We start from the raw sequence: 25,129 nt of genomic DNA on the forward strand, positions 1-25,129 counted from the left end.
AGGTAGCTGTGGGAAGTGCTGGTGTATAACTGCACAGGAGCTGTTTCCGTGCCGGTTATCTTCCGTAGAAGACAGAACAGTTGACAACGGAGTGACCACCTTCCTTTTAAAACTGAGTGAAATTCAGTGGTTGAGTTTGGAGAGAGCAAGATAAATAACCACGAACTCGTCTCTGGTGATATGAATATTGCCTCAGAAAGTGTCTTCCAGTGTGCTTAGCAGCTTGTCGTGTTCCTCAAGCAGTACAAAACCACAGCTTCTGAAAAGCCGAAAGGGCTGGGTAAAGCAGGACGTGTTCCAAACTGCTCCTCATATCACTTCTCACTGCAATTAAAAATGACATGTTAATTGAAAGGTGTTAGTTCAGAAAACTTATGTCTGGGCAGGTATTTCACTGCTAACACCAAGGCAATGATGTGTTTCGGTGGAAGGCAAGAACAGGAGGAAAACAGAGTTGTGGCTCAGTCTGTTTCTGTGATGAGGGCTGTGCAGCCTGGACACCTTTCGTGTCCTGGAGCTGGCCAAACAGCCTGGCTCCTGGGCCTGCCACAGAGGCTTGTGCACCGGGTGTTTAGCTCCTCACATTTTGTCAGCATCCTTCTTCCAGTCTGTAAAGCTGGAGAGGATGCTTCAAGGCACGTGCCGGGGAGGGCTCAGCCCATTTTGGTGATTTGTGGCCATCTTCAGCACAGGGCACAAAAGAGCGTCTCTGTGCTGTCTGGAGAATGAGATGTGTCAAAAAGGTCTGGCAGGAAGCAGATGGAAAGGGCTGTGCAGAGCAGAACAGCTCTGCTCTCTTTCACTGAGGGTCTTAGGCGGGTTTTTTCATAGCCTTGGAGAGAAGGGCCCTGAGCTGCACAGTTGTCACCAGTTGTCATCCACCTCTCCTGCCTGGTGCTGGCTCTCAGGCGATGTGTGCAGAGGAGGCTCTCGTGAAGGATTTCTACTCTGCACCGTGGCTTTCTCCACAGCAGCACTCATTTGCCATCTCAGATGGGGTTAATTTCTGTGTCCCAGTGACAGTGCACAGTCCGTGCCCAGACACCGAGGTGATGGGCAGCAGTGTATTCTGTGTCCCAGTGGCAGTGCACGCCCTGTGCCCAGACACCCAGGTGATGGGCAGCAGTGTATTCTGTGTCCCAGTGGCAGTGCACACCCCGTGCCCAGACACCCAGGTGATGGGCAGCAGTGTAAAGCCTGTGCCCGTGCCTCATTGTGTGTGCACTGGAGTTGGTCGCTGGCTCATTCCCTGGTGTATCTCACAGAATCACAGAATGGTAGGGTTGCAGGGCACCTTTAGAGATTATCTAGTGTGACCCCAGTCTCCTGAGCACCTCAGGGATCTCCCCCATGGGGATGGCTCTCTCTGTGACATGCAGCTTCCATGGCCCAACTCTAGCCTGTCTCTAGTGCTGCAGCATGCTTTAATAGCTTTTCATTTGAAAAGACAGACCAAAAGCCCTGATCGGAGAAGGCTGCAGTGGCTCGTCAGCTGTTCTTTCTGGCCACCTTGCTGATGTTTCCAAAGCCCTTCACATCATTTCTGTAACTCCTTCCTTGTACACAGAGTCATTTTTCTGTTGTGCTGTCTACGGGCAGTTTTCAGCAGCCCTGTGTTTGCTCCTCTGTGCATCGTGTTACCTGTATGCAATAGTCTGTTTGCTGATTGTGTCTTTTCTCACATATGTTTTAAGGTTAGTTTAAAACTGACTAGTCCCTAAGCATTAAGGTAGTGACTGTCAGCTAGGACTGCACAGCCAGCTGGCCAAACAGCCCTTTGGCACCCTCCCTAGTGCTCTCTCCCATTTTCACCAACATGTCTTGAATGTCGAATGTGGTTGTTTAAACAGTGTATTGTACAGATCAGTCAGTAACTCGTTCTTGCCTCAATAACAAATGTGATGATAAGACTCCACAGCCAACTTGAGTTACTGAAAACCTGTGGTGAAACGTTTTGAGGGCCAGTAGAACATTGGGGAGCACCTCACAGCAGTGAAGCTGTTGCATTCACCTGCCTTTTCGGGCAGGAGTTACTTGTGTTTAGTTTTGCTTCCTGCCCTCCTTGCTCACCCCCCACCCCCACTTTACGTGTGAAAAAGCAGATTTCATAAACGTGCCCCAGAGTTTTGATTTACGCCTTTGGGGAATGGGAGAGACATGGCACGGTGCACGCTGCCTGGGCTGTGCAGTGAAAGGGGGCTCCATTCCCCTGCCGAGAGGTCACTTCCAGGGGGAAAAATAAAACATTACTTTAAATGCTGGCTAAATCACCTGCTTTTGAGGATCAGATTTTCCTGGAAGGGCTGCGTGCCTGTGGCAGTGCTGCCCGAGCAGACGGCGGTGGGTACGTCCTGCTCTACCTGTTGCAGGCTGTGTGCTTGAAAGGCTGGTTTAATTTAATGGATTTTAGGCAACATCATTCAAAGATCAACAAAAGGCATACTGTGTTATATGAATAAAAGATTTCTTCGGGATACTTGTTAACCCTGCAGTGCCTAGCAAGTGCGATTGAAGTGCAGCCACCTGGCAGGGAGATTTGGCAGTCAGCTGCCAAGGAGGGCTCCGGCCCGCAGCACCAGGTGCTGTGCCGGGTGTGCCGAGGGGCGCAGGGCTACAACCCGCACGGCTGCGCCAGGGAACCCGAGGCGAGGGCTGCCAGGAGCAGGAGGGGAGGGCTGCAAGGGCTGTGAGGAGCGAGAGGGCTGCCGGCCCCCACCCTGTGCCTGGGGCAGGTAGAGCAAGATTTACGAGGGCTGGTAGGGAATGACGAGGGGGTGGTACAGAAGTGTCACAAAGCTCTCCTGGCCTCACAGGTCACAAAATCAGACTGAGGAGATGCTTCTCGATGTGTTGTGTCTGTTAGTCAGAGCCCTGTGCCCAGGAATGCCCTGCTCAGTCCCGGGGGTTGCTCTGCTTCGGGATATCTGCAACACTTAGATTATCATTTTAAACCTCCCCACTGATTCCTTGGTGGTCTTTTTCTAATTTGTTTTTCCTTCCTGTCCTCTAATGTAGAGCAATTTCCCAGCCCATATTACAGCAGCAACAAGTACATTTAGTGTTGAGCATCTTGCAAATGGTGTCACTCATAATGGATGTGATAATAAGCCCCACAGTTACCTATCCCTGATTGTAATGAATGTAAATTATCAAGTATAATAGGCCTGAAACTGAGCCACTTAGTCTCAGAAATAATGAAAAGATCCATAATAAACTAGAAAGGCAGAAACTATTTTGTGTAATTATATTTTGCTGCAGTAGCTGCCTGGTCCTCACACCGTTACCAAACTGGCAGGGAGGGTTTGTTAATCATCAGTGGGTGAAAAATGCAATTATAAACGCGACTGAAAAGATTTCCCTGTAGTCAAAGAGTGGGAATTTGAAGGAGAGATTGCTAGACCTTCGGTTGTATGCAAGGCACAAAGGTGACCTTTGCACGTGTGTGACAGGAGGCAAAATCTCCTACCAGTCAGTTCCAGGAACCCCATATGTCCATGTGCTGCTCGTCAGCAGCTCAGCGCGGCCGGTCTCGTGCACACAGAGCCCTTGGGCCCAGGGACAGTGCGTGCTCTTACAAATCACTGTCTCTGCACTTGTTCCAGGGTAGGTGGACAGGGACACGGGTGATTAAAGGTATTTCAGTTTGTGTTTTTCTAGACTAAGTATTAAGATGCTTTATAGTATGTCCTCTTCCAAAGACAGCCAGTATTGGTAACCATTTGTAACTGCTTCATGGCTGTAAAGTCTCATCTTTTCAGAGACATGAAGCATTACAAGGTTTTACATTGGGAAAACATTTAACTTTGGAGAGCTGTAAATAGCACCACTGAATGCTGAGAAACCCACTGTCTTTGTGAGAGCGATACACTGAGTATCAGATTCTCGTGAGCAATGCAGGTTTCGGTTCATTACCCCTCATCAGGCTTAGGGACTTTTCACTCCTTCACTTAAGCCATAGGCTCTCCCATCAACAAGATGTGTGTGGGATGCAGGTGAGTTTTCTTGTTGCTCTCACTGGGTGAAAAGATTGATTCAAAACTAGCTGAGTTAGTTTTCCTTTCCATCCATTTAAAATCCAGAAGCATTTCCTCAGTTATGTCAGCTGTTTTGCAAGTGTTTTCCCGCCTTTGCACCTTTAAGCTGTCAGCAATTATCCCTTTTCCAGCTTCCAAAGCCTCCAGATTTCTGAAGCGAATGTGCAGGGAAGTGTTTTGGTAATTTCTACTTGCCTTCTCTTACATTTAAATGCAATGTTGAGACAGAAGTTGGCTTCTGATTTACTGCAGCAGAATTACCCTGCAAGTTACTTAATTGTCTTGTGAGCCTGATGAACAGCTCTCAAGAATTTTGAGTTGTGGATCTGTCATTATATCCCTCTTCCCCTGTCTCTGGCTGTTTAATTTTCCAGGCTGAGAGTGACTTGGTTGTTGCTGATACATTCAGCTTTTGAGTGGTTTTGAGTGTGCCACTACCCTAGGAGGTTCTTAATGGTGTATTCACTTTGATACTGCTCTGATGGAGATTGAAAATACAGAGTCTGGAGCAATGCAGTGACCTGTACCCTTTCTCAAGGTGCACTGTGTAACAGAGTGGGCTGAGGAGCAGAGCTGCTGTGGCACTTGAATTTTTTAAGAGGCAGTGTGCTGGTGTGATGACATTTCTGACTTGAGGTGAATATGCTTGGATTTGAGAACCTGATGGCAGTGAGTGTAGTAGTGTTAAAATATACCAAGAAGGGTCTGTGCATGTGTTTAAGGACACACCCCTGTATGGGATGACGCTGGCTGGCTGTGTACTGGGAGCAGCAGCACTCTGTGCCAGCTTTATTTTTGAGTGCCCTGAGGGTAGAAGTAGACATGCAGGGCATTAGAGCAATCTGACCATGAGGTACAGAGGCATAACTCACTGGAATGGGGGCTGTTGGAAAGAGGAAAGAGTCTCTCCTCCCTCCAGTGTGACTGGTCAGGTTCCGGCTGTGGCTGCGTAAAGCTGCCGGTGCTGGACCAGGAGGTGTGAGGCTTTCACTGCCCTCACCGTGCTGCCACCTCAGAGCCTCTGTTACAGCTCCAAGTGAACATTCCAGCGTCTGCTGTGCGTGTTTTAGCACCAAATTGTATTAAGTGCCTTGTCCAGAGGAAGCTGCAGCCGCACAGGAGAGCCATGTGATAAACAGCTCTCCCGATGCTGCCTGCCTCGCTTATCTCCATCAAGACTATTAATATTTCCAGGGTGTAAGCAGTTTCCAGCAGCTGTCAAAGGCAAACAGTAAGCTACCAGAAAAACTGTTGTTGCTTCTCCCCTGAGCTGGGTTCCTCAGTCGATACCCATTCGTGGCCCAGCGCTAACGGTGCTCAAGTGTGGGACTGACGCAAGGTTTGGCCGTTTTGCGGTCTGCTGCTGTACCAGAGCTGGGTGCTTTACCTCAGCAAGCAGAGGGGTTCCAGCTTTGTAACATCAAACAAGTTCTGCCTAAGATTTAAAACTACAGAATTCCTTTTCAGTTAAAAAATCCTAATTCAAGTCACTTTTGTCTCTCTAAAACGTAGCAGTTAGCAGAAGAGTTTAAAATCCGTGTAATTAACAGGGGGTTAATCACCAAAACAGGAGAGACAGGGAATTTGTTAAGGAAAAAAACATTGAGACCTGAGTTACTCTCTAGTTCCTTACCCCAAAATCATCCTGTGTAACTTCTAAACACACATTTCAGTCTCTCTGTACCTACATCTTCTGTAAAATGAAGGCAGTAACACTCCTGCTCTGTATGGTTTTCTGTCTTTGGTGTGAAATGTTGGGATGTAGCTGTGCTGCTCTGGATACTGAAAGGAGTGAGTAGCAGTGGCACAGGGTGCTCCATGCAAAGCAGGTGAAAGCAGCAGAGCATTCCTCGGCAGATTGAACGTATTCGTGCGGATGTAGCTGTTTGTTTCTCGCTTGGCATGTTCTGGTCCTTTAGTTTCCATTAGGTCATCCAACCTGCCGGCGAGGCTCGGCGCTCGGGACGCGCTGAATAACAGCCACGTGGCTCGGCCATCTGTAAGCAGGGAATTAATCACCAGCCCTGGCCCACAATGTCTTTATGTTGCACATTCAGATAAGCTATATTGTGTGACAGCACGCTCCAGCTCCGGCTTTAATTAAATATTTGGTCCACACATGCTTCAGGAATTAGTGAGCTGAGGGTCTTTTCTCGTGAGGCTGCTGCAGGGCGCGATCTGCAGGCGCCCGGCGTAGGCAGGAGGCAGAGGCACGGTGCGGATAAACCCTGCAGCTATGGCTTGTAGCCCCAAAGCAGCACTGCCAGCTCCTGAACTGCCTCTGCTCCTGGGGGCTCCCAAGAGCGAGAATTGCAAATGCTCCCCACCCAATGCCAACAGGCCTGGGAGTATTTCTTCTCCCCAAAGTTTTGGGGAGGCTTTTACTGCAGCATAGTGTCTGTCTTCATAAGCTGTCATTTCTGCAGCCGCTTGAAAGGACTTGCATGTCAGGGCAGGACATGGGCTGACAGCCTTGCATCTGGCTTTGTATTAGTTGGTCCTCATTGCTGTTATTACAGGGTTGGGGATTTCAGAAGTGCTCCACAATTTGCCTGATAAAAGCTGCTGGGAGTTTCATCATCCCTCCCAAAGGCGGGCAGGGTGAAGCCTGCTGCTGCTCTTCCCAAACAGCAAAGTATTAGAATCCTGGTTTAGTGGCAAAATACTCCGACTCTCAAAAGGAGCCTCCCCTTCCCCGTAACACACATATGCTGAGATGAAGAGGATAATAAAAGTGATGGGGGAGTACTGCTGGTGTGTGGCTAACGACAGCAGAGCAAGGATAGTACATCATCCCTCTGTGTACAAGCAGCCAATTTGAAGGAACTGGAAGGCCTAAGTAAATGACAAATAATTGAACCTTTGTACCTTTGCCCTTTTCCTAAGATGTCCAAAAGTAACAGCTCATTAGTAGAGTGACAGAAATAGGTGCATTTTGTTAGTGTTTGAATAAAACTAAGACTGCAACAAAGCACAGGGGAAGCATTGCTGGTAACATGTGACCTTTCCTCCAGTTATTTATCCCTTGATGATCACCCCGCTTGTGGAACAAGCCAGATAATTGCAGAACATGAGCATGGGCAGCTGTACATACACTGATAAAGTGGGACAGCTACGGTGTTCTAATGATCTCGCTGAAAACACAACCTGGGGATTTGTCTTGTGCGGTCCTCGGGCAGCTTTGCTGCTCGCCCTGCGCGCGAGGGCCCTGCGTGACGGCAGCTCCCTGGCATGAGCTCCACTCGGGACGTGGGCAAAGGTGAGACCAGGCTCTGCCTTAACGAGGTTCTTCTGAAAGGCCACCTCTCCCTGCGGCCTATGCTGCCTTGAAACACCAGCAGGTCTTCTCCACCCTCTGCTCTTGGAGCTTCTCCCACCCATCTTTAATTTTGCAATCTCCAGGTTCTTTCCCTGGGTAAGTTCTTTCCTGCTGGAGGACATAGGCAGAAGATAACTCACCCCACTGCCCTCAGGAGAGAGGTCCTCTGCATCTTCTCTAGAGCACTGGGAAGGTAACTTTCAGTCTGACGTGAGCAGGACTGGACAGGGAGCTATATGGATACCTGCAGAAAAAACAAATGCTGGGAGGATCATGCCTCGCTGATTTGCTGGCCAAACATTTGTGTAACTGAGGTCACCATAGTTCTTACAGTACAGATCTCTCAGAGATGGCTTCTTGGTGGTTAAATCTTTGTGTGCCCTGTGGAATGATTAGCCAGTTGGGCCTTCTGCTGCACTGACTGATAGTAGGCAATTATGTCATCATTTTAATCAATTGAAATATTTTAATCAAAGCGTTATCAGGACAGTGGAGCATGGAGTGCAGCTGCTAAGTGGACCTTGGTTATGCAGAGGGCTGGCTGTTTGGGCCATTCTCCCAGGCACGTGTGGTATTTTGCTGCTGGTTTGTGCAGCGCTGTAGGGCTGCGTTTCGGCTGTGTTGGAACTGTCTCAGCGAAAACAAAGCTCATCAGGGAGATGAGCTGCACTTAAAATTCATGGCAGGGGTTTGTTCCAACAGAGCAGGTGTCTGTACAAACAGGAATACCTGCTAGCACATCATCACAGGTACTCTTAGAATAAAAGCTTCAGGTAGGGGTAAACTGAGTGTTGTTGAAGTACAGGACTGTGTTGTATCAGGAGAGTGGCCCCTGTTCCTTCACTCCTGCTGATGGGTCTGTGATGGCACAACGTGTCTGCTCCCAGGGGCTTCCCATGAGGAAGAGGAGGATGAGCAGTTTAAGATGAAAGCTTGTTTTCTGCCTTATTCATAGCAAATGCACAATTGTTCCCTGAAGCCCTTGACATGACTAACGTGCCTTGTACTCTCAGTATTCGTGAGCTTCTGCCAGGCTGGAGGCTGCAGCACACCTTGGGCAACGTGCTCCCTGGGGAGCCAAGAGCTCTGCCCAGGGCAGTGAGATGGAGCTGCCTGCTTAGGGGCACCTTCAGTGTGATTTTGCTGTTAGGTTACTTGTTTTCCACAGAGGTGGTTTGGAGCTGTGTGAAACCTGGTCTTGTTTTGTTTCACTTTCCTCTTTAAAGCAATTAATGGCAACTGTCTGTGAGGAGACAAATGTGCTGCACAGAGCATGCTGGAAAACACTGTAGCAGGCTGCCGTGTTACTTGAAGCAATTACAGGTTATTGTTTATGCTGTGTTGTGGCAGTATCTGAAGCCCCAGCTCCATCCATCAGGACAGAGGTTCTTTTGTAACGCTCTGCAAAGACCCAGGCCCCACTCGGGAAGGGAGGTGGCAGAGCTCCAGGCGCCGGGCACACGCCTGGCAAACCAGGAACCCATTAGAAAACGTGTCTGTGCCTGTGGGGTCCAGTGAGGGCCAGTGGCCTGCACAGGGGGTGTGCGGGGCCCCAGCCGTGCCCCGCAGCTGCAAATCCCTCCTCCAGCCCCCCCAGCGCAGCAGTCAGAGCGAGCTGCCCGTCTGTGCGGGTCTGCACCGAGGGGTGGCAGGGCAGAGGGAAATGATGCCGCAGAGAGGATGAGCTCTTGGTTTTGGCAGCGGAGGATCATCTGCCCGTTCTGGATAAGGAGGAGGAACAGCAGCCCTGGCAGTAGCCAGCCCCGCTCCGGCGAGGGAAGCGCGGAGCCCAGCCCCCCGCCGCACCGCAGACAGATGGCCGTGGGGGCTGACCAGGGGCCCGCAGCCAGGCTCCCCCCGCACAAAACCGTTGGTTGGGATTGCTCAGTTGCACGGTGCCTGGGCCAGTGCATGTCTTGTCCCTCTTACATTGACTGAGTTCAGATAACGCCTCGCTTCCAGGAGTTTCAGTGGCAGATGCTTCGGCTGAGGAGGAGCACATAGATGTGCAGCTGCTGACAGGCACAGCTTAATTGCACCTGTTCACTGAAGGGTGTACGTTACCAAAATTCCCCCAAAAGTTTGCAGTGAAATTGATGCAGGAGTGGCAGTCACTAGACCGTTAATGATGGTGACTCCAGTTGAGCAGATTGAGTTTCACACTGCAATTGCCCATCAGGACATGATAAACACACGGTAACTCTGTCCTGCTTGGAGATTAAGGAGGATAATTAGGTGTGTAAAGGTAATCTACCCATACATTTATGTTAACCTCAGTTTTATGGTCCCTGCTTTGTTCTTCTTCGGTAAGTCCCAAACATTTATGTTCTTGTTTGTTTTCCAAACTGCTGCCATGGTGACCAGAGCAAACCCTTTTTGTGGAACCCTCTGTGGTTCTTATGATGCAAATTAGGAGGATACTGAAATGCCTGTAATGGTCAGAAATGACTTCTCAGTAGTTCTTAGGTACTGAAGTCCTGAAAAGGCAATCAGTAGCACAGGAGTTCAAGGCAGCCTTGTGTTTCCTCTGCCTGTCAAGCCTGCCCAAGGAATCAGCGGTTTGCCAAGCGGGTTTTCCCTCTCCTGTCCACACGCTACCTGTGTGACCACCTGTACGAGCTGGAGGGCCCAAGTGTAGGTTTGGGAAACGTGCTTTCTCACATTGAGCAGCAAGTCCAGAGATTTCCTTCATATCTCCCTGGCTGGGTGGAGGAAGGAGTTGGCACATGGACATGCAGACAGCCTGATGTCCAGTGGGCTGGAAAGAGCTGCCTGCCGTTATCCTTTCAGCCTCTCCACTGGCCAGATGCCCTGAAAGCTCTTCTCAGGGTGGGATTCGCATCACAGATGGGAATTGCAGTAGGTTCATGCCAACAGTCTGCGTTAAGTTCCCTGGCAGTCCCTCTGGTGCCAGAGGACAGGCCCTGCAGCGTGTGCTCCCCGCAGACCCGAGCGGCTGGGGTCCGGTGCGGGGACCAGAGCCCCTGGGCATGGGCAGGCTGTGGGCAGCGAGCCCTGGCAGTGCCCAGTCAGACCCTCTCTGCCTGTTCACAAGCCCCTCAAGTGTCTTTTGTTTGCTGTGTTTCCATACAGTGGTGATACAATGTAAATGTTGCCAGCAAGTCTGTATTTTCTAGAGTGAGTGTGTGGCGGAGCTGCTGCCCTCCCAGCAGCCAGGGCAGCTGGTGTTTTGGCTGGAGGTCAGCACAGAGTTCAGGTCAATAAGCAAAAGTTCTGACTTTCCAGGATTTGTTTGAGTAGTGCTCTTCCATGTATCCCCCATTTCTGAACAGGGAGTCACTTGTGGTTTAACGCTCTGTGTGTGTGCAGAGACTGGGACAGACCTTGGCTCCGGCATGGCTCAGGACCCAGATGATGAGTTTGAAGGCTTTTCAGAGTCTGTGTCTCTGAAACTGGCTCTGTGTTGTAGAGGCTAAATGCTGAAGTGATGCTTGTAGGTCAGAGCTGTGCACTGGCTGCTCCCTGGTGAATTCTCAGAAACAAATCTGCCTTTTGTCTGCTTTTGGATCCTCCATCTGGAGGAGGGTCCCGCCTGTGTTTCGCCACAGCGCTCCATGGGCCAGCCTGCTGCTCGCACGAAGATGACACAGTTTCTGGCAAATACTGTTTTAATGGGGTTTGTTTCAAACACCTTGCAGTGTGTGGTTGGACTAGTGAAATAATTGATAAACTGATAGACAGTTGTAAAAGCTCACAACATGCAGATACTGAGATTTCACTGTGTTCAAACAGAAGCTGAATTCCAGCTCTCCACAGTTACATGTGTATTCGTGGTCAGTCATTCACACCTTGCCATGGCCCTCTAGGTCACTTCATACACAAACCAAAAATGTCTGTGCCTGCTGAAAAGATTTTGCTCTGGGGTTTTGCCTTGGTATAGGCAAAATGTAGAATAATGCAGTCGTTGAAGAGCTGGGTCAAATTGCCATACATATTAAAGGGGCTGCTTTTGATCAGCTCCCTTGAATGTCTGGTATAACTCCATTTATCTGAAGATCTCAGGGGACGCCCAAAACCTTCAGATAAATGGGGGCTTAGTTAATCAGGGAAGCCAGCTGTCCAGCTCCTTCACTGGGGTAGGGTTCAAGATCATAACCCATCCTCTCTGCAGCCAGGCTGCCTTCAGAGCATGATTTGCATGCTTCCCTTCAGCAGCCGAGGCTCCTGCAGAAAAACCAGCCGGGGACTCGGGGCTTCCTGCTGCCCCGCTCAGCCCCGAGCACAGACACCACACCAGAGCCACGTGTGAGGAGGTAAAATGGCCTCACTGGGCCTGGAGGCTGAAGGCACAGCGTGCGTCCCAGGGCTGTGGTTTGCACTGGGGGATGTCTGGGTGGAAGAGTTCTCACACCGTGGTAAATGCGAAGCTTCTTGAGGCTGCAGTGGAAAATCGGTTTCAGACTGCTCCTGGACAAATGGTGTTGAAAAGCTGAGCCTCATCCTCTGCCTTCATCTCTCCTACACTGTTACTCTTTGTGTGTGTGGTTTTCTTGGATGCTCAATACACCCTACTTGGCACTGCAGATGCCTGCAGAGAGTCTGACATTAATACAGCTGAGTAGCAACAGTGGGTTTGTTTGAGTACAGGAAACACCACTTGAGCAAGTGACAGAAGAAAGGTTTTGTGTGAGAGCTCAGATGGTGTGTGTGATGTCAGGCAGTGCTTTCTTGACCTGTATCTACAGGCTGGAGGTGTTTTTCAGGGAGTTCTTTACAGCTTGTTTATCAAGTTCCTAACACATCCCTTAAAATCCCTAAACTTTGGTACAACTGTGGTTGACTTCTTTTAGTGAATCCAGCCTGTTTTCCCTAAGATGTGGATGTCCTCAAACAGAGCAGAGGGTAGTTTGATTTTTACAGTAGGCTGTAAGTGAAAAGGAGCAGGAACATCTCACTCGCTGCTTGCCTGGTGCTGCCAGGCGCACTGGGGCGCTGGGCAGCAGCTGAGCTGAGCTGAGCAGGGGGTGCTGGAGCAGAGCTGGTTCATGCAGTGATCTTCTGCTGAGCCTCTGGTGTTTGCACCTACTGCTTTTAGCTTTTTAACCTGCAAGACCAGTGCAGACCTGGGACCTTCCTCCTACGCCTCTAAAGCTGCTGATGGATTTGCACAGCTCTCTGGACCTTGGCTTAAGCAGCTCAGTGTGTTGTTATTTCTCAGATGCCTCTCCCTGTAGCTGCCCAGCTGTTTGGCCCTGTAGTTGGGGGAACATCTCCTGTCTCATAAAGAACAAGCCTCTGATGGGCTGCAAAAGCCAACCTGTTATTTTCCGCGCACCGTTTAGCAACATGGTTACAAACTACCTGCGTGGCAGCAGTTGTGGTGCAGTTGTGTCAGCCGTGTGCAGCCAGGCTGTTGGGAGGCTGCGGGGCTTGCGGCACCGGGGCTCGGGCTGGGCTCAGGTGGCCGCAGGCGCGGCTGTGGCCGGGCCCTTTGAGCGATTTGTCACGCCGGGGCTGCTCCCGCTGCGCCAGCACGTGCCGGCTCCGTGGCGCGGGGGCTGTTGGCCAGACGGCCCCGCAGCCCCTCGGCCCGCGCCGGGCCCTGGCAACAGCCAGGCACAATGAGCATCTTCATAATGAGAAGTGAATGGCATCCGTCAGTCCCTTTAGAATAGGGCCCAGGCGTGTGCCTCCTCTCCTAGGAAGTTTGGCAGCCTATTCATTACCAAGAGTCATCAGGAGTTCAGCCCGTAATGGGGAGGCGGGCGCTGGTGCGGGCAGCAGCGCGGCCTCGCGCGCCTGCCCACGGGAGGCTGAGCGCTGCAGGCGAGGAGCGCTGGCGGCAGCTGCAAACGCTCGACATGCTAGGTATTGATTTTCTTTTTCAGGCTTCCACGGGAAGTTTATAAGAAGATTTATCACATATCAGTCGCTCTCTGCTAGCATCAGCAGCAAAACTCCCTTTCCCGCTTTCGTCCCGCCGCGCCATTATGACTCGCTTTGTTTATCCCGTCAGGTAGAACACTCCACCATCCTGTCCTGTGTTTAAGTACCCCGGTACTCTGATGGGTTTTTAAACCCTGTTTCAGAGTGGTTTTTCTTAATGTCATGAAAGTCACAAATGACACTTCAGAGTTAATTAGTAATGCTTTTCAATTTCAAATGTCCTCACCTGCTCTGTTGTCACCGTGGTGTTCTCACCACTCCCGAGTTCTGAATGTAAATTGGCCTTTGCTCCAGCACAACAGTCTCGCAGAGTTAGAATGCAGTTCCCCCTCATACACACAATGAGCATCTGGGAACTTTTGTTTTAAAGGAGGAGATGGAGAATGAGATGCCCTACCAGCTCTGGCAAGCGTGAATTCACAGAGTCATACGTGAGGTTCTCCAGCCCATTGTAGATGTGTTTCAGACGTTATCCTGTTATTGGAAGTGTATGATTCACCTTCTGAGAAAACAGAAGCTGCACACAAAAGGGAAAGATTTGCTTTCTCTGCTGTGAAAGGCCGCCGCAAGCAGGGGTCCTATTAAGACAGCTGGAAAGTTGCTTCAGCTTGTTACGCTTGTAAGTTTTATTGGTGACTGGTTTTTGATTACACATGTGAATGCTGTGTGTTCCAGGGTGCCGAGTTTTAATTAAAAGGCAATAGTCTTGATTTTAGATTGCTTTGTTGCCTGCATTACGCAGACTATAATGCGTGTGGGTTGTGGGCTGAATTTCTCCAACGTGCAGCATTTATTTGGGATACTGGAGGTTCCACCTTCCAGCACCTGCCCTAAATACACGCCTCCTGCTCTCAGGAATTGTGTTCCTCACCCTTAACTTCTTCTAAGAAGTACTGTGACCAGATAAATATGTGAGGGAGCTTGTCCTGTACCTTGTTTCTCCCATCTACTCACTTTTCTAGTCTGCCAGAGTCATGGCAACAGGAATATCATGTCCCAGAAACTCTGCACAGGGGCACAGCTTGTCTGGTAAAGCAAGCCTGCAGCCTGGGGGGGCTGTTTCTGCCCTGGGTGACTTCAGCAATCTGCCCTATCTGCTGAAGGGCTGCGTTTCGTTCATGCATTTAAAAGGCATTACCCTGAACGGGAAGGCAACTCCACTCCTGGCTGCTGGTGCTCAGAGCTGTGAGGCAGCACTGGGCCCTGCTGGGCCCCTTTCCCACCCGGTCCTGCCTGCCTGGCCCTGCTGGTGTGGGTCTGTCTGAAGCGCTGCCGGTGGTGGGGGTTGGGTGACAGCGTTGAATTTCCTTAACCCATCGTTGCAGCTACGAGGAGAGAGCTCTGTACCTCGAAGCAATAATCCAGAACCACAAAGAAGTCACCACGTTTGAGGATTTTGCCGCTCAGGTCTTCTCTCCCTCTCCCAGCTACTCCCTCGGAGGAACTGGTGAGTCCCTGCACTTATTCTTCTCTTTAGCACTAAGAAGCACTTGAGCAGCAGATGTACACCTGTTTTTTGTAGATAAATGCCTGCAAATTTAAGGCGGCCATTCTGCCTCTGAATCAACTAATGAATATCAAAAGGGACGATGACATTCATTTTAATTTGTTTTGCATCAGGGCTATTCACTCTGCTCCTTTCTTCAGCTATCCTGTTAACCCCCGCATCCAGCAAGGTTAATGAACTTTCTCTCAGTAATGTGCTCTGGTTCATTCAGGAGTGTGGGCTTCTTGCTGAGCTGGGAATATGCTGTTCAAAAGCTGTGTCTGGATCGGTGCTTACTTATCAAAAAGTAGTTCCTCGCAGTAGAAGCCGTTGCTGCTAATGCTAAATGGGGATTATGCTGCTGAGATACCAGGGTCAGGGATTAATGCAAGGGAAAGGCGAGGACGGTGTTCTGTGAGGCAATCAGAGCAGTGTGCAGTGTGCTGACGCTGTCCTGCGCTAGACATGAGCAAATGCCAGGCTTCCTTCCAGCACCTGGCCCAGAACCTGCCTGGGTTTAACACACGGATGGATGCAGGTGGGTGCGTAGATGTGTGTGTGTAGGTAGATGTGTGTGTACACACACACCTTACTGCTGATCATCAGCCATCAGATGAACTCTGAGTGCCCTGCTGAGGTGTTAAGTTAGTGTGGTGCAGTCAGGCAGACAGGAACCACTCACTGCTTTGCTGTTTGAAACAAGTGTAAATGAACATCCTGTGCAAGGAAACATTGGCTCTGAAATGCAGATTGCTGGTACCCTTGAGATTTGCTTTTCCAGCCCCTCAGAAGTGTACAGTCTCTGTGTGGTGGACTCCAGCACAGCAATTCCTTAATCCCTTTTTACAGTGGCCCTTTCTGATTACTCCCCACTCCTCCTTCAGATCATAGAATCATTCCAAACCTGTATGAGATGTTGCAGGACAGCTGTTCTTTCTCTGCAGCCTGACTTGTTAGCAAGTATCTTCCATCTAAACTGAAACAAACGAAAGAAGAAATGAAAAGCAGCGAATAAATGAGTTACAAATAAAGGCCCAGCAGCATTGTGTGAGGTGGCTGGCTGCAGGCCTGACGCCCCGAGCGTGCTGGGGAGATAAGGGCTGCGTGGTGGCCAGCAGCAGCAGGCAGGAGGCTGTGCAGATAAGCACTGGCAGCAGGAGAGGGGACCAGGGCCATTTACATAATCGTGCCTTCAGCTTCCTGGGCAGGTGTCAGGAAACACGGGGATGGCCTCTGCTGAACTGGAATATTAAACAACATTAGGAAAGCTTATAAACTTAAAGCTTTGAATTAATGTTTCCTACATTAAAAAGCAGAACAGCTGTGAAACAAATTCCTGTCGGTGCTGTGCCAGGAGCCCAGGACAGACACACAGAGGTGCAGTGGCAGCGTGGCTGTGTGCACTGGGATCCTGCCTCTGCTGCTGCATCAGCAACTGTAATAGCAGCAACAGTGATAGATTGTAAATGTTTCGCTCTGTGCATCATGGTATGTAGCTTTCTCTCCTCCTTCCAGCACACAGTGCTCCTAGGTGACGCTAATTTGGTGGGGCAGGCAAGGACAGATGCATGTGCAGATCCCCCAGGCACACCTGCAGCCTGGGATAGATTTCGTATACACCAAAGATCAAAAGTGTTTCCCACTGTCAGAACACTGTGGAATCAATCAGTTGTACCTGTGTGTGTGTGTCACCTTCCCGAGAGACACCAAAGATGTAGAGGAGAGCCAGGGGTGCGTTTAGTGTTGGGCTTGGATATGTTGGTCTTAAACATCTTCTCCAATTGTATTGATTTGGAATCGTGATTTGTGTGAGTGGTAAGAGTGATGTCAGGTGTGATTGTTGCAGCCTGGAACCACAGGAGGAAGCAAGCTGGGCAGCAGCCTCCCAGCCAACCCTGGGCAGGGCTGAAGGGACAGAGTGGCGAGGGATGGGTCAGCATGAGGAGGAGGAGGGCACAGATGGGGGCTGTGGCTGCAGGCTGGGGGCTGGGGCAGCGCTGGGGTCACTTGAGGTCACCGTCCCCCTCCCCCTGGATGGACTTCTTGATGCGCAGCAGCATGGTGGTGAGCCACTGGTCCAGGCGGGAGATGGAGTCAAACTCCTTCACCTGGGGACAGCAGCAGCGTCAGGGCCACAGGGCAGGGGGAGCAAGGGACAGCGCAGGACGGGCAGGGTGGGCAGGAGAGGGATGGGGGTGGCAGGGCAGGGGAGCAGAGGCGGGGGGGATGGGGCAGGGTGGGGTGGGGGTGGGTGTCAGGGGAGAACAGACTGAGGCATGGACACATCAGCACTGAAAGAGTTAACTGAGAGCAGCGAGTGGGGGCACAGACACTGGAGAGGGGGAAAAGGCCATTTACACACTTGTGATGGGGGGTGATGCTGAGGTGGGAAAGTGTGGGAAAAGGGCACTTACACACTTGTGACTGGGGGAGAAGGTGGGGAACAGTGCAGGAGCCTCTCAGGCACACAGCACATGGGTGTGAACTGCATGTGGAAAGAGCGGTGGAAGGAAAAAAAAAAGAAAGGGAAGGGGGAAAGAAAGGGAAGGGGGAAAGAAAGGGAAGGGGGAAAGAAAGGGAAGGGGGAAAGAAAGGGAAGGGGGAAAGAAAGGGAAGGGGGAAAGAAAGGGAAGGGGGAAAGAAAGGGAAGGGGGAAAGAAAGGGAAGGGGGAAAGAAAGGGAAGGGGGAAAGAAAGGGAAGGGGGAAAGAAAGGGAAGGGGGAAAGAAAGGGAAGGGGGAAAGAAAGGGAAGGGGGAAAGAAAGGGAAGGGGGAAAGAAAGGGAAGGGGGAAAGAAAGGGAAGGGGGAAAGAAAGGGAAGGGGGAAAGAAAGGGAAGGGGGAAAGAAAGGGAAGGGGGAAAGAAAGGGAAGGGGGAAAGAAAGGGAAGGGGGAAAGAAAGGGAAGGGGGAAAGAAAGGGAAGGGGGAAAGAAAGGGAAGGGGGAAAGAAAGGGAAGGGGGAAAGAAAGGGAAGGGGGAAAGAAAGGGAAGGGGGAAAGAAAGGGAAGGGGGAAAGAAAGGGAAGGGGGAAAGAAAGGGAAGGGGGAAAGAAAGGGAAGGGGGAAAGAAAGGGAAGGGGGAAAGAAAGGGAAGGGGGAAAGAAAGGGAAGGGGGAAAGAAAGGGAAGGGGGAAAGAAAGGGAAGGGGGAAAGAAAGGGAAGGGGGAAAGAAAGGGAAGGGGGAAAGAAAGGGAAGGGGGAAAGAAAGGGAAGGGGGAAAGAAAGGGAAGGGGGAAAGAAAGGGAAGGGGAACTGCACCACGTTCTTCAGCCCGGGAATATTTCAGCTGCAACACAGCAACCACTGCTCCTTCCCCTCCTCAGCACTCCACTGCCCTCCCTGCTGTGCACCACACCTCCCACAAGTACACAGGCCACATGGGATCTGCACCACACCTCCCACAAGTACACAGGCCACATGGGATCTGCACCACACCTCCCACAAGTACACAGGCCACGTGGGATCTGCACCACACCTCCCACAAGTACACAGGCCACATGGGATCTGCACCACACCTCCCACAAGTACACAGGCCACATGGGATCTGCACCACACCTCCCACAAGTACACAGGCCACCTGGGATCTGCACCACACCTCCCACAAGTACACAGGCCACATGGGATCTGCACCACACCTCCCACAAGTACACAGGCCACATGGCAGCCTCAGGCTGCAGGACAGGAGGGGCCCTGAGGCACTGACCTTGGCGTTCAGCTCATCCACGATGAAGTGGCACAGAGCAGCTTTGAAGAAATACTCCTTGGCGCTGTACTTGAGCAGAGGGTTGTCCATCGTGTTGGTCCCCACCTGGCCACACAAACAGCACCCCCTGAGCACAGGCAGCCACAGCACCCGCAGCTGCATCCAGCCCGGGGCAGCTGGGTGCCGGCACACGGCTCTGTGCAGCAGCACCCTGCAGAGCACGTTCTGACAAGGGTCTGTCAATACACTCCCACCCAGAACCAGTCCTCAGTTCCCTGCCTGCTTCCCACTGCCCTTCTGCACACACATCTCAACTCAGGGGCAAAACAAACCCTTGGCCCATTAGAAACATGGAATCAATCATGGACTCCACATAGAATCAGTCATGGACTCAGACTCATTTCAGCTGGCAGAGCCCTTTCAGCCCATGGAGTGCAGCCTCTGTCCCAGCCCCATCACCCACCAGCCCATTGCCCTCAGTGCAACACCCACCCGGCTCTGAAACCCCTCCAGGGAGGGTGGCTCCAGCCCCTCCCTGGGCAGCTGTTCCAATGCCTGACAGCAAAGAAATTCCTCCTGAACCATTAAACCAACTCAGAGCAAAGGAGCAAAAGCCTGGAAGCCAATATTCTGACACGTGTCTGTGTAAATACACTCCCACCCAGAACCAGTCCCCAGTTCCCTGCCTGCTTCCCACTGCCCTTCTGCACACACATCACAACTCAGGGGCAAAACAAGCTCTTGGCCCGTTGCAATGACAGAATCAACCCCAGCAGCAACCCCAGCATGGCAGGGGTCTGAAGGGACCTTCAGAGATCATCTAGTCCAGCCCCCTGCCAAAGCAGGTCCCACCTAGATCCAAAGCAGGTCCATCTAGATCCACTCACAAGCGGCATCAGTGCCCAGTTCCCTGCCTGCTTCCCCCAACCCTTCTCCACACACATCCCAACTCTGGGGAGAAGACAAACCCTTGGCCCACGAAACCAACTGCTTCAAGCACAGGAGCAAAGCAGCTCGTGTAAGTGCCCCATCAAGGAGCCCAGCCAGAGCTGAGCCGACTGACCTGCTCGTAGATCTCTATGGCCTTCTGATACTGCTTCAGCTGCTTCAGGGAGCATCCATCCCCCAGGACCTCCACAAGCACCAGCTGTGCGTGAAAGCGGGACCCAAAAAGCTCAACATCAGGAGAAGCTTCTTTTTGCCGTGCAAGACTGAGAGGGAAAGGCAACGCTGGGCTCCAGCCGAGCACAGAGCTGCGGCACACACCGCCCCCTCCCTCCCTCCCCTGCACCCTGCACACACGCCCCAGGCCAGCCCAGGGACGAGAGCCTTCCCCAGCAGGGACGGGTGGCGAGGGGCTGAGCCAGGCAGGACGCGGCCCCGGCCGCCGCCGTCCCACGCACACTGACCTGTTGGACTCCTCTCCCTTGTAGTAGTCCGCCGCCTGCTCGTAGTGTGCGATGGCCTGGGGACAGAGACACTGCTGCAGGGCCCCTGCAGGCGCCTCAGCTGCTCACACCCAGGCTGCCCTCGGCAGTGGGACCGGGACCTCCGGCATCCCAGACTCCAGCTGCAGCGGAGGCGCCGCAGCTCCTGGGGCCGCCCCGACAGAAGCTGCAGCGTGTCCCGGGCGCCAGGAGCTCCCCTCCACACATAAAATGCCAAAGGGGTGGGTGGGGGAACAAACAGAACTCGGGGATCTGGCTGCCGGAGCAGTGCTTTGCGTCCAGAAAAGCACAGCACTGCAGTGAAAGAGACACGGCTGGGCAGAGCAGGGGGCAGGAACTGGTGCAAGCAGCAGCAGAGGCAGGGGAAAGCAGGGAGGTGTCACGATTCCAAAGATACCAGTCTCACAAACAAAGCAAGCCCGGGGTTTCCGAGCAGAGTGCTGAGGCAGCAGCGGGGCCTGGCCGTGGTGGGACACACAGGTGCCATCAGCAGGCACAGACGAGCTGCGCTGCAGTGGCTGCCTCAAAACACTCCCTAGAAACCACAGCGGGTTTGTGCTGCCAGCTCCAAGCTGCAGGTTTGCGGCTGCTTGACCTGCTGCCGGATTCCCACTCGGGGCCCTGGGTCTGGGAACAAGGGAGGGTCGGTGCCAAACCATAACCCAAAAGCAGCAGCAGCAGCTTCAAGTGAGCCCCGAGTGGCAGAAGCTGCACAGAGCAAGACAAGACAGACAGACATTCACAGACACACAGAGTGCAGTTGACTTCATCATGTTTCCCCTCCATGTCTCTCACACAGCCCTGTGTACCTCCAGCCTGGAGGAGACAGCCGGGGAGGCAGCATGGCCATCCCTGAACTCATTTAGGGGATGTGCAGATTAGGAACAAGAGATGAGAATACAGTCCTTTGTTGTTCAACTGGTACATTACATGCTGTATTTTAATTAGGCTGGGTATGAGAGTCAGCCCAGGAAATCCTCAGTTAATCCAACACTATTGAATTATTCTCATCCTTTCCCTCTGCTGATTTCTCTCCTTTTAGAGGATGAGATTTTAAGCTGCTGTCTTCTGCTGTTCTTGCTCCCTCAGCCAAAAAGAAAACACAGGTATTTAACAAAGTACTTGTGTGCTCCTGAAAAAGAAACAATAACAAACACCACATAAAAAGGGCAGAAGCAGATCCAAGAGGTTCCAACTGTAAATTCCCTCTGCTGCTGCCTAAAGAGCATTTGGCTTTGGGGATGTTTTTGCATTTACAGTCAGAAGCCAGAATCATGTTAACCCATAGCAAGTGGAAGTTGTTAGATACTCCAGAAAGGAAGAGAGAGAGAGATCTGTGTTTGAGGGTTTCAGATGCACAAGGGCAGATTTCTACTTCCCAGGCAACCTCCAGACCTCCTTTTCAGCAGCACAGACATGCGGGTAGCGCTTCAAAGGGTTAATTGAAATGGGCACACTTGACTGCTGAGAGGACTGATCTAATCACTGCCATATCCAAGTGCATCTGTTCACCATGAGGTCATTCTTGTGCATGCTAATGATTTGGAAAATGAAGCATAATGCTTGACGTTATCAGGAAGGATGTAGTGCAAACCTTCGCTGCTCCGCTGCCGAGCATCGCTTCCAGCCGAGCGTCAGCACAACTGTGCTGGAACACTCCCACATGTGGTACCTGGTGATAAGTGACTCCTCTCACGAGTATTAGAGCCTTGCCCAGGAGCAGCGCTGGAGCTGAGGAGCCGTAGAGGTTTCCAGCGTTCCCTGGTGTTAGAGCCTTGGAAGCCATGCTGCTTATTTACATCCAGCTGAGCCTTTGCAGCCTTTCTGCTCAAGAGCTGACACATGCTTTGCTTTTGTCTCTGGACCTCTACACACACATTTCTGGCAGAAAATAGTCAAACATACCACAGACACAATTTGGCTTCTTTTAAAACACTTTTTTCTGGGTGCTGAGCTTCAAAGCAAAAGGAATATTCCAAATGACCAGAGTTAAAACACGTCATTTGACAGAAACAAAAGCAAGCCTGGAGGAACTGCTGTCTGAGACTTACATCCTCACTGCTAACTGAGCAGTGATCCCCTTGGGCTTAGTGTCACCTGGGCTTTACCTCTTGTGTGTGTGCCTTGAGAATCCATAGGCTGGGCTGTCAGTTCTGTGCTGGCAGGTGCAGAAAAAGCCTCTCCAGGTTCTGTGGAAGTTCCCTCACATCTTGAAGGGAGCTGGACAGAGCTGATGTTGCAGAAGCAGGCATCTGAGGAGTGGCTGTGCCATGACATTACAGCACGTGCCAAGGGTTGGGTTTGAGCAGTGCCTGAAACTGAGACATTAATTCCTAGTAAGTGGGACTTGGAAAATCCCAGCCTAGGCTGGCAGCTCAGAGCCCCCTGCCCAGCTGCTTCCACAGCGAGAGGCAGCAGTGCTGGAACCAGCTGGCCGTCCTTACCTGCTGCTGCCGGGCTGCACGTGGCGCTCAGACACACAGGGCTGCAACGTCTCTGCTGAGTCCCTCCTCTGCTAGTACAGGCCTTGCCCTTAATGTGAAGGGCACCACAAGAAGTCATCAGCATAGAGTTTGTTACTAGGTCTGCATGACATTCTCTGTAGGTAGGAAGGGAAGGACACAGTCACAGGTCCCAGGCACTGTAGTGGTAGAGGTTGTCCAGGCAGCAAATAGAGGCAAAGCTGCAGGAGGGAAGTGGAAAGAGTCACCAAAGGAGGCAGAACTCAAGGTGTTTGGGGTTGTTTCCCTTCCCTGTGAAGGGTATTGAGGAGGAGGTGCAGGGGCCTGGCCTGCTGCCCTGCTCTCTCCAGGTCATCAGCGAGCCGGAGCCCTTTTACCTGCTGGCTGGGTGGCCTGTCCCAGGCAGCTGCTCAGGTGGCCTTGCAGGGGTGCTGGTGCTGCTCAGCCCTGTGCCTGTGGTTACTGGTGATCCCGTCTGCCAGGGCCCTTCCTGCCCCTCTTCCTCAGAGCTGCTGCTGCCTGCAGCTTCCCACGGCACGGGGTGGCTCAGCACCGCGCTCCCCAACACACACCCGTGGGCAGGGATGGCACGGAGAGAACCATCCGTGCCAGGCCAGCCCCAGCCCCCTGGGCTCGGGAACACAGGGGTTCCCTGCGCTGCGATCCCCCAGCTCACCGATGGACCCGCCGAGGCCGCGCCTGCGTCTCTGCAGAGCCCAGTGCCCGTAGTCCTTTCCTGCCTGGGGAAACCGGCTCTTGGCCCATGGCAGCTGCTCAAGAGCAGAGAATGAAAAGGTGCCACGTGAAGTGTTCAATTGCATCAAGCAGTAATTACCTGATCTAATGAAGGAGGCAAGCGAGGATGTTCTGCAGAAGCCCCGAACTTGCCCCGGCTCCCCAGAGACATCTCAGCAAGGCACACGCCATAAACCCATTTCACACTTCTCATTACCTCCTTCCTCCTTCACACCTCAGGAAATCCACAGGAGTGTGTTCCACTGACGTGACACAGCGTTTCTGAGCCCAGCTGAGAAACCACAGCCATTTCTGTGACGACACACGGCGCTGCACGCCGGGCTGTTTCTGCCGGGGCTGGAGTGGAAGTGCCTCCCTCAGACCAGGAGCACTTCTCACAGTCACAGAGGCCACAGTGGCAACCAGAAACACCATTTCTGCTCTTTCTAACTTATAGTCAGAAAGTTTTCACAGTAAAAATCTTTTCCAAGCTGTGGTGTCCTCCCTAATTCATGAATGAGCCTGACAAGCTTACACACCTTGCTGGTAGCTGTCTGTGACAGAATGAAGAGAGCTCCTTCATCCCCCAGACACCATGGGACTGCTCCTGTGCCCTGGCCAGAGCCTTCACATTGTCAGACACTCTGAGGTGATGCACACTGACAGCAGGGTCATTTGCATTTTCTCATGGAAGGTAAGTCCTTCCTCAAACAGGCAGAACTCTCAGTGCCCCTGTAAGGGCTGGGAACAGCCTGTTGTTAGCCAGGGCAAGCCCTCAGCGAGAACTGAAGCTGCTGGGTGGCATCAGCACCGCAGCCCCTGTGGCTGCTCTGGCTTTCCCTGTGACCGCTCCGTACACCAGGATGACCAGGCCTGCTCACAACTGAAGTACAGAATGGTAGGGGTTGGAAGGAACCTTTAAAGATCATCCAGTCCAACCCCCAGGGGACAGTCATAGAATCACTTGGGCTGGCAGAGCCCTTTCAGCCCACGGAGTGCAGTCTCTGTCCCAGCCCCATCACCCACCAGCCCATTGCCCTCACTGCAACACCCACCCGGCTCTGAAACCCCTCCGGGGACGGTGGCTCCAGCCCCTCCCTGGGCAGCTGTTCCAATGCCTGACAGCAAAGAAATTCCTCCTCACATCCAGCCTGAACCTCCCCTGGTGCCGAATCCAGGGGGAATGATCACCTCCCTTCTGCTGATAACACCATTCCTGACACAGGCCATCCAGCATGTTTAGATCTCTCTGTAGACCTTCACTGCCCTCAAGCAGATCAACACTTGGCACCCAGCTTGGTGCCAGCTTACTCAGGGTGCACTTGATCCCCTCATCCAGATCATTACTGAAGATGTTAATCCGGAGTAGCTCCAACACTGAGCCCCAGGGACAGCACTGGTGACCAGCCACCAACTGGATTTCACCCCATTGAACACACCTCATTGGACCCAGCCATCTCACCAGTGTTTCACCCAGGACAGTGTCTGCCCATCCAAGCCAAGAACAGCCAATTTCCCCAAGAACACTGTGGGAAACAGTTGCCTTATTAAAGTCAAGGCAGATAACATCCACAGCCTTTGCTTCATCCAACAGGCACATCACCGGTCACAGGAGGAGATCAGGCTTAACAAACAGGAGCTGCCCTTCATCAACCCACGCTGCCATGGCCGGGTCAGTCCGTGCAGCACGGTCAGCAAGTGGCATCGTTAACTGCAGGTCCTGGCAGGGCCCCTGCTCCAAGGCTGTGCTGGTGCTGAGATTACTTCTCCCTCAAGCCCAGTGTAACCTCAGGCTCTGCAGCAGAGGGTGTGAGAGCAATGTCAGGGCCGTCAGCCTGGGCTCTTTTTCCCATGTAATGAGTTCTCAGGGAGCTCTCCCAGCTACAATCTCTGAGAGAAGAGAGGGCAAGGGAGGGATGGGAAAATATTAGCTTGACAGGCCTCTCTCTTCTGCTGGGTGACAGCTCCAGCTGCTCGAGCTGTCAGCTCAGAGGAGGCTGGAGGCAATGTGGCCCGTTTGCCTTTTCCCTCAGCATG

At 52.2% G+C, this 25,129-nt stretch overlaps 4 protein-coding genes across 11 annotated transcripts in view; 2 read left to right on the forward strand and 2 right to left on the reverse strand.

Moving 5' to 3' along the window:
* RALGAPA2 (Ral GTPase activating protein catalytic subunit alpha 2) overlaps window positions 1-25,129 on the forward strand; it is a 121,218-nt gene that overhangs the window by 88,664 nt on the left and 7,425 nt on the right. For 3 of the 6 annotated variants that reach the window (XM_061989407.1, XM_061989410.1, XM_061989409.1), the window contains one exon: window positions 14,586-14,707. The exons of 1 other annotated variant lie outside the window; for it this stretch is intronic. In XM_061989407.1, coding sequence (XP_061845391.1) covers window positions 14,586-14,707 — 122 coding nt within the window. Of the gene's footprint in view, window positions 1-14,585; window positions 14,708-23,332; window positions 24,306-25,129 lie in introns of those variants that run through there. 2 more of the 6 variants (XM_061989408.1, XM_061989411.1) reach the window with 2 other exon arrangements.
* The window catches only part of SLC24A3 (solute carrier family 24 member 3), a 343,101-nt gene that overhangs the window by 4,735 nt on the left and 313,237 nt on the right, over window positions 1-25,129 (forward strand). The window lies entirely within an intron of this gene.
* On the reverse strand, window positions 13,450-22,090 carry LOC133624821 (uncharacterized). Of its 3 annotated transcripts, XM_061989421.1 has the most exons (7): window positions 22,004-22,078; window positions 21,490-21,776; window positions 19,857-19,912; window positions 19,511-19,658; window positions 18,448-18,552; window positions 15,651-15,722; window positions 13,450-13,777 (listed from the first exon to the last, which is right to left on the reverse strand). In XM_061989421.1, the coding sequence occupies exons 2-7, from the start codon at window positions 21,679-21,681 to the stop codon at window positions 13,730-13,732; spliced, it is 621 nt and encodes a 206-aa protein (XP_061845405.1). In that variant the 5' UTR covers window positions 21,682-21,776; window positions 22,004-22,078; the 3' UTR covers window positions 13,450-13,729. The 3 variants fall into 3 exon arrangements, with proteins under 3 accessions (XP_061845405.1, XP_061845407.1, XP_061845404.1); XM_061989423.1 differs by having other exon boundaries at window positions 21,568-22,090; XM_061989420.1 differs by having other exon boundaries at window positions 21,490-22,090.
* CFAP61 (cilia and flagella associated protein 61) overlaps window positions 22,492-25,129 on the reverse strand; it is a 111,623-nt gene continuing 108,985 nt past the window's right edge. Inside the window, exon 2 of the transcript XR_009818155.1 lies at window positions 22,492-22,578. The gene's annotated coding sequence lies outside the window, so the exon portion shown is untranslated. The remainder of the gene's footprint in view (window positions 22,579-25,129) is intronic.

The sequence above is a fragment of the Colius striatus genome, chromosome 2 (assembly GCF_028858725.1).
Source record: "Colius striatus isolate bColStr4 chromosome 2, bColStr4.1.hap1, whole genome shotgun sequence".
Classification (NCBI taxonomy): domain Eukaryota; kingdom Metazoa; phylum Chordata; class Aves; order Coliiformes; family Coliidae; genus Colius; species Colius striatus.